Raw genomic sequence first — 13,821 nt, forward strand, 5'->3', positions numbered from 1 at the left:
GCATTACCACCACGCACAACCAAGAAAGCCCACAAGAAAAAAAAAAACGTTTTCCAAACAGAGAAAGAAAGAAAATCTGGCTGGTGACAAAAGCACTGGCAATCGCATGCTGAACAACACTTGGCTGCTACTACAGGTGACGCGGAAATAAATCATCACACTGAAAAGCACGAAACAAAGAATATTCAGGAAGCAACCAGAGTATGTGCGATATCAGCCACTGTACATTAAAGGTGCACTGAAGAGGAATCTGAACTTGTCTTTTTGCCGCGGGAACTCGATCTACACGTTCCTAGCATTCTTAGAAACTGCGACTTATTGCCCTGTGTGGCCGATTTCCCAAATTAAATCGAATTAACGGCCGGCTCCCGCCCTTTTTTTTTAATTCTCCCCCGTACGGTGGGCGGAGTCGACCAACGCGTGGAGTGCCTTTCACCCAGTCCCGTGGCGGCTTGCCGCTCTGCCATCGGCGGAGTTATACGTAGTAGTCCGTAGAAGCAAATAGTCCGCGCGTATTTTTATTTCTGCGGGCTTATTTTGCGGATGTATCATCTGCGAATGAAACTATTTATTCATAGAAACCTAAAAAACAAAAAGCGAAAGCAAAGCCTCCACGGAGCTGGCTGAAAGGAACTTCACGCGTTGGTCGACTCTGCCCATCATACGAGGCAGAATTAAAAAAAAAGGGCGGGAGCCGGACGTTAATTCGATTTAATTAGGGAAATCGGCCATACAGGGCAATAAGTTGCAGTTTCTAAGAATGCTAGGTACGTGTGGATCGAGTTCCCGCGGCAAAAAGACAAGTTCAGAATCCTCTTCAGTGCACCTTTAATAGCCAGTAGTAAATGAAATGAAATGGAAAAAAACAAAAAACACAACTGACGTTTGCCTTCAACATGAACTTCCCACTGCAACGCGCAGTGCTACATGTCAAGAGGACATTATGCTCTTTTTATTTGTATATGTATACAATAGTAATAATAATGTGTGTGTATAATATATATATATATAGTATTTATATTCTATCGCATCTGCAACTATGTATAGTGCAGCAAGCAACGCTCTGTATGTGTCATATATTACAGCTGTCCACCGTCTTTTCCACGTATTATTACTTTCACAGGGCAGCACTGTGCACTGCTGCTGCTTGTCTCTATACACTCCTGCCGTTGTCAAGCAAGAGGGGCAGCCAACACTGGTATGAGCATTCTAGACTTCACTAGCCCGATCTACACAAATAAGCGAGACAGAGTGAGTGAGATTGTGAAAGAACTACAGAGCGACGAAAGAAAAAAGAAAAATTCAAACCTAACAAAGACAACCGCATGCTACAGCTTTGCTTGCATGCTTCAATGATCACACTGAAACTGTGCGCGCTCGCTCCGGAAACGCCACGAAATGAAAGTGTTCGGAGCAGATCGAACGTAAGGCAGCAGCGCTCCAACGAACTGCTCCCACCTAGATGAGTGTTATTGCCCAGAAGAAGATCCTCCCCATGTCAACTACAAAAACAAAACGAGACGAGAGAAGACGAGAGCTGCGTCCTGCCATTCTACTTAGCCGCTGGCAGGGACAGGGGGCTCTCAGGCGATGTTAAAACGAACGTATGGAGCTCCAACGGGAGGGACGGGGAATGAGCAAATGTGGACACTACGGCTGTGCGGCTAGATGAGGTGAAAGCATGCTAGAAAATAAGCAGAGAGAACGGAGAGAGTGTATGTGTGTGTGAATTTTGCCAACCTGCACAGATGTAAAAAAACGCAGACGCTTGAACGCAGGCACATACAGTTCAACCCCGTTATATAAGAGGCACAGCTGTAACGGACAGTCGGGACCAAGAAACCTTTTCCACACACCTGCCTAGCTGCCCTCTCTCTCCCATTAAGCAGACCTCTTCAGTAACGAAGATTGGGCATAAAAAGATGTTGGCAATAAAGGACAAGCTGTCTTTGAATTTTGACCAAAACCCTCGCTTATAATAGACATTTCAACTTTACTTGTTGGAGTTCGTACCAACTACGCGGATGCAGCAAGAATGCAGCGTCATCACTAGCAAACCACGGCCGCGTCTGGGCTCGAGGGTGACAACAAGGAGTAATCACTCGCATGGCGTGTTTATTACAACAACCGCAATTAATAAAGTGGTCCAGCTGCCCGCAAAGCACACACAAGGTGCTCCTCAACTGCAAGCGCTGCACAGAGAAGGGCTTCCAACTACCGGCAGGTGTATGAGTACGAGGGCGTGAGTGTCTGCCCACACCGAAAACGGTGAAGGCACACGGTGGGCTTTTCCGTTCGCGCTGCTCTACGATTACGAAATTTGAAACTCGGCAAAAAGGCCATCGGCCAGTGGTTTGCGTAACCAGCAAGTCACGCAGCAACCATCAAGCAAACTGCTACCATGTTTCAATGCACAACCCTCGCTGCCACTCACAGATTTCGGTGCCATGCTGGTAAGACTATGCGCGTTGCCTCCACACTGATTCGGCAAGCTACGAAGCCAGCAACAGACCTTGGAGAACCTGCGGCCGCCATATCATTGTCATCGCACGTCCAAATGTCGGCCATGTTTTCTGTGCTGCAAGCATAACATGGCGCTCCTTTTATTATAAGTTCCTGGTTTGCGTAACAGACTGCTTTGTGTAATAACCCCGAGAAGTCTGAAATTTTTACCATTCCTGATCAGTTCACTAAACAATTCTGTACTTCGCATGCCTCGGAACTATTCACCAGAAAATTTCACCGTTCTTGCAACTTCAAGCTACCGAGACCTAAATGTACTTCTCTGAAGCAGATCAGTGAAAAAAAAAGAGAAAAAGCTTGCCAACATGTCGAGCCGCAGAGCAGTGGAACGCATGAACTGCTCTCGGGAACACCACATGCCAAGCAGACAAAATTAAACAGCTATTTTCGCACCCAATAAATTAGTACAACATGTTTATATACGTCTTCTTTTGTGAAAGTCTTTGTCACTGAGTGACAAAATCAAAGTAGGGGCAGATCAGCAAATATTGAAACTATGGAACCAGAGCCTCGCTTTTAAGAGCCTTCTCATTCAACAGGAACAAAGACAAACTGCTTTGTGGTGTGTGCCTGTTATAAAGGGGTTCAACTGTACTATGCAAAATAATAAAAAAAGAAAGGAAGAAATATAGCGTTCACTGCTCGTTATCCCCCATATAAACAAATAAATAAAGTAAGAAAAAAAATCCAACACTATGAAGAGTCTGAGTTCAGAGAGAGAGACACAAAGCAATTGGTGCTTCCGCCACAGCACTGAAGCCAATATCCTGGGGAAAAAAAAAAAAAAACCTACGCGGAATCGGCGTCAGCGGACTTTAACAGAGCCCTTTCCTTTACTACCAACGGTGATGAACACAATTACACTTACTATCTGGCACGGAGGCACAAGTCTTCTGGAATTACTGCCTAGAGCAGATGTTCATCCCAACTCCACAAAATGAACAACTGCAAAAGTGCAGCAAAGTAAGCAGTTACTCACAGGCAGCTGTTAGCTTCGCAATTTGCAAAACTTCGAAGTGCAGCGTTTCTAGACAGTTGTGAAGGGGTTGGCACAGCTGAAGAGTCTCATTGCCTCAGGAGAATTCATGGGAGCGCACTGTTACAAAGATTTTGAAAACAGACCAACATAAGAAAGGTGGGGGGGGGGCACAACTAGTTTGGAACTGGAAATGGCGTGGGTATGTTAACGTCAGCAGTGTCTGCCCTTTTAGCCACATCCGTTGAAGAGCATATCAAAGAAACAAAGAGAATTAAAAACCGCCACAAAGAAAAGGCTGCATGTTAAAGTCTACTAACGCTGGCAATAAGCCACACACGGAACATACTACTAAGGAAAAATAAACAGGAGAAACAAAAGCAACGTGATGAGGACAATTACAAAAGGTCATAGCAAGATGAAGTGTCAAGCAACAAGCAAACAAACAAACAGACAGCACACGGTATGTGCCAGGGCGCGCCTCCAACACAAATGGGTCTTGCAGGTAAGTGTCCAGAGCGCCGCAAGAACCACATTCAAAAGGAGACACTAACACGCACTAACGCAGAGAAGGGGAGCGGTTGAAAAGAATACTTGTATTAAAAAAACTTGACGCATACTCAACGTCAAATCTGCAATTGCTAGTGTCATGTAAATGGTCAAATTGAACAAGCTTTGCTTCTTTTCGCTCCACGAGTAAAAATGCATGTGCACTTGCTTGATATGAAATGACACAAAATGCCTCCCGTGTCAACAAGTGACTCAAAATGCTTGCCACATCCACCCACAAATCATGCATCATCGCGTCAAAATAAGACATGATAAAAGGACTGTAGCTTTGACTTGACTGCTACCGTAAAACTGAGGTATCATTTGAGTCCGCTAGTGCACACAAACAGTTTGCGTCCATAAAGCTAACAATCCATCAACAATCCAACAATTCCCCCATTACTGCCACTCACTGACTGCGCTTACTACTTAATGCTGACTTCCTCACCACAGCAAACAAGACCTCTCCCACTCCACATTTTTACAGTAAAATAAAAATGTTTTGTATTCTATGCTACTACCTTTGAATGCAGGCGAAGAAACGAACGAGAAACAAGCAATTCGTTCTGCATTCTCGATTCCTTTTAAACACCTTGAGGCACTTAACATGACACTTTACACTTAAAACAAAAACTAGATACTGCCACCTCAATCTGGTTGTCCAGAGGTACGCGCAATCTCTGCTTTGATGAAAGGCCGGGAAGCCCTAAAGCAGGAAAATATAGCTCGAGCTGACAGCAGTCCGTCTCACAGCCTGCTCAAGAAAGGCAGCCCGAGCTAGTTTTTAGCTTTCCAGCCGCACCATTAAAGCATTGTGCCGTGTGCTACACTGAAACATTTGTACCTGAGGCAAGGGATTTGTGTCAGGCCATAACTGCAGTCCCAGCCACTTCCTTTTGAAGGTTACATAAAATAATGTTATAAAATAACTAAGCCCAGAAAACACAACACTGAGGCAAGGACAAAATGAAAAATGACAGCCCCACCAACAAAAGTGCAGCCTGTATACGATGGAAGCCTTTGCGCCAACCACCACCTCGTTCTAGTAAAACACATCAACAGTTCTTTTAGAAGTTAGCCCGGCTGCACAATGCCCCAGCTGTGACAAACCAGCCCCCCCGCTCCCCTTCTCTGTGCTCAGCGCTAGGAGCCGCTTCCTGTCACATCCCGACAGAAGCAGCATCGTCATCATCATCACCGGCCAATGGCATCATCACCGACGTTCCCGCGCCCCTGCCGATGAATTCTTGCCCTGCTGCAGTATCAGCTGCTGGCTGCTGGCGACTTTAGCAAGGTTGAGCAGAGCATGCGCCGCCCCTTCGGCCATGTCGTCACTCCTGTCAGCACTCGCGGATGAGCCCGGTGCAGCGCTGCCACCGCTGCTCCTGCGCGTAGTGGCGGCAGCGGTTGATGCGGTGCGCTTCGATTTGCGCGGAAGGGCTGCAGCAGCAGCCAGGGCGGCTCTTCGCTTGCGCGGAGGCACTGATGACAGCGGAAGCCTGCCAAGTCCCCCGCCCCCGTTACTGGAGGCGGCACTGCCGTTGCTGTTCTCCTCCTGGGGATTGTCGTCGTACGGCTGCTCGGAATCCTTCCGCGGGCCTGGCGCTAGGCTTCGGACCGACTGAAATCACAACATGCAAGGCGCGAGTGTTATGGTTCTCGTAGATCTTCTCTGATCGTAACTGCAGGCTGAAGGCAAGAACCATACCTGACACTTAAAAATGACTCTACCTATGAGATAAAACCCCCAGCAAAAACAGGTGCACATTCATTGCCCATATTCCATTTTCATTTCTCATGCAAGATTACGAGGTTACGAAATGCAACCTGTTCAAGCTGCACACACTGGGAGTCCCACACCATGTTAAGTTAGGAAGACAGCAAGCTGCAACCTGGGGCCGAATCTACGAGACTGTTTGCTTCCAAGCTGGCCGCCGTGCGTGATCGGCCGCGTGTCGTCGCCGGCATGACGACATCTCGTGGAGGCAGGACCGCGGTTTTTGTACACGTCATACGAGCTGTCAATCAGGTGAAAGTGAACCGGTGAACCAGCTGTCCACGGAATCAAGACGCTAGTGTTCGCTTCAATGTAAACACGGTGTCTCCTCCGTTTGCCTCCTCGATGTATGCGCTGTTGAGGGGTCGTTATCGGTGCCCGAATGTATGTGAGGATCCCTCCGACATGCCTGATGCTTTTATGCTGCATTTCATGCTTTCAAAGGGATTAGCATGCCGGCGGTCCACCAAACTACAAGACCAACTCGGGCCGCGATGACTAGAGAGAAATGTCATCAGTGCGCTTGTTTTTTACGATCCTAGGCTTCTGAGTGAACGTTATCAAGAGGACATTGGGCACTGCTTCGCATGAGCGTGCTGACGGCCGGCTTATACCTGTGATACGTGCAGAAAATGATATGAAGAAGGTGCCGTCGAGAATCTGCCTGTGCCTGTCCAAGTGTCTCCACCTGAGCTTGCCGAGTGAAGAACGTACGGTTAAGAAATCGCTGTCATTGAGCTCTGTGTCATCACAAACGCTTCGTCGTTGTGCGCGTTAAGGCTTTCTCTTCAAGAACTTTCGCTGTTTCACTGCAGTCATAGCAGAAGAGTTCATAGCGTTCCACTTATCGGTGGCCTCTTGACACAATTGAGTCTTCTAGGTCAACTGGTTGAGTCCAAAAGAAGCCTTTACCATGTAACGCTCCTGCTTTTCACTGAGCCATACTCTCTTTGCTAAGTTAACCATAAGGCATGGTAGATATCATGCGTCTGCCTGGTAGTAAATCAGCTCCTGTTTTCTTGCAGTAAGCATTACCTGGATCAGTTGTGTTAACGCTAGTCTCAGGAGTGTGTAAAAAGCGGATGCCGCACGCTTCTAGCGAAAACTAGCATTTCACATGACCGTAAGTGTAAGTTTCACTCGCGAGCTGATAGAGGCATATATAATCATACAAAGTAGCAGCGAATGTTTGGTTTGTTTTATGGGGTTTAACACCCAAAAGCGACTCAGGCTATGAAAGACATCGTAGTGGAGGGCTTCGGATAATTTTGACCACCTGGGGTTCTTTCACGTGCATTGACATCGTAAAGTATCCAGGCCTCTATCATTTCGCCTCCATTGAAATGCTACCGCGCGTCTTTCAGGTTAGCAGCCGAGCACCATAACCACTGTGCCACCCCATCGGCTTAGTAGCGAATGTGGCAGCCAGCCATCCATAGTAGACAGTGAGGTGCGATTCGTGGACGCTACATGAACTGTAATGGTACGTTACTTTGGGCCTTGTTTCCTGCTCGTCTGTTTTCTTTGTTCCTTAGGCGCAGTGTTAATATTCTGCGATATTCATACAGTTAAACCTGGATGTAACGAACCTCTATGTAACGAATTCCTGGATTTAACGAAATTTTTGAATTCCCCAACGCTGCCCCCATTGAAGCCCATGTATTTTCGACCTCGATGTAACGAAGACGTTGCGGCAGTTAACCTTGATGTAACGAACTTGCAAAGCTGATCAGTCATTACTTTTCGCACTTTTAAGGAAAATTCGACCAAATAAATGCACTTTATTAGTGAATATTAATATTGTACGGAGCCAACAGCTACGCGAACGCCTGGGATCACCGCGACTGGCCGCGACCAAGCGAACTTAGCAATGATGATGATAGCGACGGCTAGCGCGCGGCTAGCGCGCGGCTAGCGCCGCCCCGTGGCTAACGTAGCAGCCTGTTCAGGCTTTGCTTGTGTAGCGTGGCACCAGGTGGCATTTGTAGCGGCGGTTGATTTTTTGTTGCATTTTTTATGTATGGATTTGAGGACAAGCACTTTTATTTTGTGATTTCCATTTGTTTCAATGGCTCAGACACAGTTATGTGTAAGAATTAACTTTAAAAGCAACGCTGATGGCCGGTTCTTTCATTACCAGGGCCACGGCCGGTCTCGAGGGGGGCGCGCGCTCTTTAAAGAGCGAGCACGCCCGGCCGTGCCAGGGCAAAGGAAGGAGAAGGGGAAAGGAGAACGAGAGGGGCAAGGAGGACGAGACCGACGAGACGACGCGTTGCATTCACCATTTTGTGTTTGTCCTGCGTCTGCGCTTGTCAGCTGTGCTCTCGTGCTGGTTCGTTGACTTGTTTTGGAGGTGCTAGGCCTACCGTCGGCGTGTAGTCGTGCGTCTCCGCTTGTAACTGCATCGTCGGTTGGTCGTGATGAGTTCTGCTGCCAGAAAACGAAAAGTTTTGTCTTTCGAAGACAAACTTGCAATTTTAAATGCAGTCGCCGCGGGCGAGAAGAAGAAGGACATTGCCGCCCGTTTCAGCATTCCAGCGAGCACCCTATCAACGATTTTGAGTGCGGAACACAGCATCAGAAACGCAGTGGAGTCGGGAACAAGCTCGAAGAAAAAAAGGCTGAAGACGTCGACATATGCTGATGTGGACAAGGCAGTGTTCACGTGGTTTTTGGACACGCGAGCCAGAAATGTGCCCATTAGTGGCGCGATTTTGCAACAGAAGGCAAAGGACTTTGCGTGTATCTTGGGCCATGACGATTTCAAGGCAAGCAACGGGTGGCTGCAGGGTTTCAAGAGCCGACACGGTGTCGTCGGGAGAGTAATCAGCGGCGAATCTGCCTCCGCAGACAGCGATGCTGCTGCTTCATGGGTGGCTGACAAGCTGCCTGGAATACTTAGTCGCTTCGAGGCGGCCGAGGTCTACAATGCCGACGAGACAGCCCTGTTTTATCAAATGCTTCCGGGCCGCACGCTAGCACTAAAAGGCGATGACTGCCGCGGCGGAAAGCAGAGCAAGCTCCGCATAACGATTCTGCTGTGCGCCAACCTCGACGGCACAGACAAGCGAGTCCCGCTGGTTGTCGGCAAAAGTGCCCGTCCCAGGTGCTTTAAGGGAACGAAGCGTATGCCCGTCAAGTATGTGGCGAACTCCAAGGCGTGGATGACTTGGACAATATTTTCAGAGTGGTTAAAGGAATTTAACCAGGACGTCAAGCGGCAAGGCCGTCAAGTTTGCCTACTGCTGGATAATTGCTCGGCGCACCACGTCGAAGGTCTGCAGCTCTCGAACATCGAACTGCACTACTTCCCGGCCAACTGCACGTCCCTAATACAACCCCTTGACAAAGGGGTCATTAACAGTTTTAAATGCTGTTACCGACGCCGACTAATCCAGAAGATTCTTCTCGACATCCGGCTGGAACGAGAGATGAAGATTGATATTTATCAAGCAGTCGAGATGCTTGCTGCCTCCTGGCAAGAGGTCAGGGCAGAGGTTATTAGGAATTGCTTTTTAAAGGCCGGAATAGCAAAAAACGCACAGGCTGGTGCCGATGACGAGGAAGACGTTTCTACTCCGTCCGATGTGGCCGAAGCGTGGAACGAGCTACGCACTAACGGTGGTGTACCCGACGATGTTGAACTGGATGACTTTTTGTTTGCCGACAACGCCGCCGTGGCTACAGAGGAAATGACTGATGCAGCACTAGCTGAAAGCGTGCAAGATGATGGTGGTGATGGTGCTTGCGATGCAGATCCGTGTGACGTGCCTACTGCAAAGGAGGTGATGAACGCAATGGACGTTATGCGCCGTTTCGTCGGCTCGCGCGACGATGAAGGAGCTCTACACGATTTAGCTTCTTTGGAGCGGCGTGTTCTGCCTGCACTTGTACCGAAGAAGCAGGCAGCAATTACGCAATTTTTCAGTGTAAAAAATATTTGAAGGCTGCCTTCACCGGCCGATCCGTGAAAAAAAAAACTCCTCGCCCAACGCCGCCTCTCCTCCTCCCGTTCGCTCAAAGCTGCTTTGGCAGCTTTTTTTTTTTCAACGGTCCCTCTCGGGGCCACCAATCGCGCTTCGGCAGAGCATGCGGGCGTTCCCGCTGCGTCTGACTCGAGTTCCTCTCTCTACACCAAGTCGCCTGTGCGCAGACACATGGTGCAGTCGTTTCGCGCCACGCACTTTCACGTGCGCGGCGACGTAAGAACAGTCGTGTCACGTCATAAAAACAATTGTGATAATGAGGTATAAACAGTGTTGTAGGCATAGTGTTGTGGGCTATTTGATTTCGTTTCTGCATCATTCGTACGAGCCTTCACGCGAAACCTGCATGTAACGAAAACCTGCATGTAACGAAAAATCGGGAGCTTTCTTCAACTTCGTTATATCCAGGTTTAACTGTACTAACATTTGGTCCACGCGTTTTTTCGTCCCGCTTCTGTATACGAGCACCATTTTTTCTGCATTGCATATTGATTAACTAGCCTAACTTCAACTACACTGCTCCCTGAGCTCAACCGGCAGCTCAAGCTGACGCAGCGAGTAGTACAGACCCAGACTGTCACCGGATCATGTGAAAACAACAACAACAAAAGGTCTGCAATACCATAAGCTTCCCACGCAAGTTTAAAAATCAGCAGCGCCCTCTCGGGAATGCAAAAAAAAGCTTGCGTGAGTGTAGATTGGCTGCCGTCTCGCCCTTGTCTTTGCACAATGTTCGCTCCACCCATGTCTACGTCAAAATAACATAGCGGCAAAGCGAACCGGTTCCAAAGCAAACTATTTCGTGAATTCGGCCCCTGTGTTCTTACCAAAGATTACTTTCTGTATGCTCTGCGAGCGTCGCTTGAAACCACAATATTTTCATTTCGTTCCAATAAGCCAAACCTCCCGTTTCAGAGTGCAAGACAGATTTCCTTCAAGCACTGCCTCACTATGGTACCAAATCATTCTTTGCTCTTTGTTCGCATTTCTCTTTCTTCTCCACTGCGTTATAAGACAGTTGCTTTGTCGCGGTGTTACGGGGTCATGAACACATCAAGATGCCCTTCAGCAGCTTTTTTTACTTTAATTTTTACAGCAGACCCTCCATTTCATGTATTTCTAGAGCAGGAGTTCTCAAACTAGGTTCAGTGAAACCCTCAGGGAACTGAAGTGCTTCTTCAGTTCCCCAAGCCCCTAAATCCATGCATGCCTCAAATCGAACTCATTTTACGCACTTCATTTTGGAACTAATCATGCTGCATATGCTCATGGTGGACCCTTTCACTCGACAACCAGTCATTATTAATTGAATCTGACCATTTTTGAGGGGCCATGCTTCTGTATGCTCTTTTTTTTTCCATGCACGTTAGCCACGAAGAGATGGATGCCAAAACACCCTGATTAAAGAAGGACGAGGGTCTTAAAACTAATTTTTTATTTATGACTAGAATCTCATGAAATTTTGCACACAGATGCATTTTTCTCTTCTGATTCCGAATATGTAATCATAATTGAGCTGGTGGTCATAGATCTTACAGAGTCTAGAATGTAACTAGGTAATTTCATACGCAGCTTTAATGAACTTTCTCACTGCATTTTGTTGCTTTTATTTACATGAATTGATAGCCGGAGAGTTCCCATACCCGATGACATTCTTCGTTTTTCTCTAAAGGCATGTCATCCTGACATACTATGTCGAGAGTAAGAGGTTACAGTATTTTACACTGAAACTCGTTAAGCTAATTGTAATTGCTATATATATGTGGCCTAAACAAAACAAAGTAAGAATGTCATCGAGTATGGGAATTTGCTGGCTATCAATTCATGTAATTTAAAGCAACAAAATGCAATGAGAAAGTTCATTAAAGCTGGGTAAGAAATTGCCTAATTACACTCTAGAATCTATGATAACTTTTGATCTAAGATCAGCAGCTCAAATATGACTACATTTTTGAAATCAGAAGAGAAAAACGATCATTAAAAGCAACAAAATGCAATGAAAAGCTCATTAATGCTGCGTCAGAAATTACCCAATTACACTCTAGAATCTAAGATAACTGTTGATCTAAGACCACCAGCTCAATTATGACTACATTTTTGAAATCAGAAGAGAAAAACGCATCAGTGTGCATAATTTCATGCCATTCTAGCCACAAACAAAAAGGCCTGTTTTAAGACCCTCGTCCCCCCTTAAAGGGCTACCTACTGAAGCAGTTTTAGAATTCGATGAGTTTAAAGTTGCCGAATGTGTAAAACGTGCAGATAAAGCCTGCAAAATCGTTCAGCTCTAGCATTTTAAATGGTGGCGCAATTGCCGAATAAAGTCGTCATCGGCGTTCAGGCTTCTCTGAAGTGCACAGCGACGAGCAGAGGCCCCGATAATGACGTCACATATGACGGCACTACGTTTCCAGCGAAGAAACGGTTATTCCATGAAAGAAAACCGACGCCATCGAAGGTGAAGCTCACGATGCATTGTTTGGCGCCCTCTGACGACGCACAGCAGCATGCAGCCGTAAGCAGTGGACATCTGAAATTTTGGCAACAATGACGTCACTGCCGAGTTTCCCCGCACTCCTCCAACGTAGTGAGAAGAAGCCTAAACATCGTCGCGGTTTTAATCGATGATTACGACACCATTTTAAATGCTAGTGCAAAAATACTTTCCATGCTTTGTCTAGATGCTTGATAGATTCGAATTCCTGAATAACCTCGAATTCTCAAAAAACCCTTTCAGCTTCCCTTTGAGAGCCTCATTTCTACTGGGTGGCGGTAATGCTTCTGATGTGAACGCAGAGCAAGCCGGCAGACTTACAGAGATGGCAATGCTTGCGCCATTGCCCAAGTCCCCGCTGCTGCTGTTGCCATTGGCGAGCGAAGCGCTGTACGTGTGATCCTCACTGGGGCTGCTGGTGATCACCGCCGTTGTGCTGGCACCGCCACCCGACGAGGACTCGCCACTGCGATTTCTGCCCAGCAAGCAAAGATATGAAAGATGTGAGACTAAGGAGACATTGAGAACAACTCTTGCCAACAGACATTCCAATCACAGAGAGGCCATTTTCACTGAAAACAGGGAGCCTCCATAAAGTTGGAAAACTGAACACAGGCGTCTCCACCACTGGCTGTATTCACAAGCAAACTGCGATGATGTCAGCTGTGTTTTCTGACACGAATCATACAGTTCGAATTGTCTGGAAATTTGAATTAATGAGGTTTCAATTAACGGGCTTTTGCTGTAAACAGTGCCACAGCATTGATGGGGAAAAAAATGAGAGGAAAAGTGGAACCCTAGCAAAACACACTGTAGGGTAGGCAAGTTTGTGCAAAGCTTGGGGAAAACAAAAGGACAGCACACAGACAAAAAAAACAACGGGAAGTGCATGTCCTCTCGTTTTCTAATCTATGGGCTCTCTTTTAGCGCTTTATGTCATCCAACAAAAGGAGGAAGTGTTCATGTCACACCACCGTACTGTGCCAACTTTAAAGGGACAGTGAGGAGAGCACTATTATTTTTTTTATAGCAAAATCCGATAGTTCGGCATGTCATGGCTTTGTTGCCACTTGGCCGGCAGCGAAAGATGCATTTATTTCTAAGAAACTTGGATTCGAAGTTGAAAAAGTTTTTCCCGCCGCTCTGATTCAAACTTGGGATTCTCCTATGACGACACAGGACTAAGTGACGTGAAACATGACGTGCGCATGACGTACCGCAGACTCCGTGATTTCTGGCGGCCAGCAGTGCGGCCTAGCAGCAGCTGAAACGAAAGCTACCGCCGGCCGCACGTTGAAGGCATCTATCGGCTATTGCAGCTGTCGCTACAGTCGCTTCGCTTACATTTGCACTGGCGTTTTTTTGCCAGCGTTACGATGGATCTCGTTCTCGAAGCCGTCAACGAAGTTCTCGCAAATAGACACCTTTAGCACACCGTGTACCTTGTTACCGCTAGCGGAATACCGGGAGCCCCCCTAACGCCGGTGAGCAGGCGCTGATTGGTCCCGATGCTTCA

General features: G+C 47.2%; 1 protein-coding gene across 1 annotated transcript in view; it reads right to left on the bottom strand.

Moving 5' to 3' along the window:
- Nucleotides 1–734: 734 nt before the first annotated feature.
- LOC149332776 (uncharacterized) overlaps nt 735–13,821 on the bottom strand; it is a 65,102-nt gene continuing 52,015 nt past the window's right edge. Inside the window, exons 11-12 of the mRNA XM_089558358.1 lie at nt 12,627–12,780; nt 735–5,669 (exon numbers count right to left, since the gene is read on the bottom strand). Coding sequence (XP_089414484.1) covers nt 5,262–5,669; nt 12,627–12,780 — 562 coding nt within the window. The 3' untranslated portion in view covers nt 735–5,261. The remainder of the gene's footprint in view (nt 5,670–12,626; nt 12,781–13,821) is intronic.

The sequence above is a fragment of the Amblyomma mixtum genome, chromosome 8 (genome assembly GCF_055824585.1).
Source record: "Amblyomma mixtum isolate Tamu chromosome 8, ASM5582458v1, whole genome shotgun sequence".
In the NCBI taxonomy this organism is placed as follows: Eukaryota; Metazoa; Arthropoda; class Arachnida; order Ixodida; family Ixodidae; genus Amblyomma; species Amblyomma mixtum.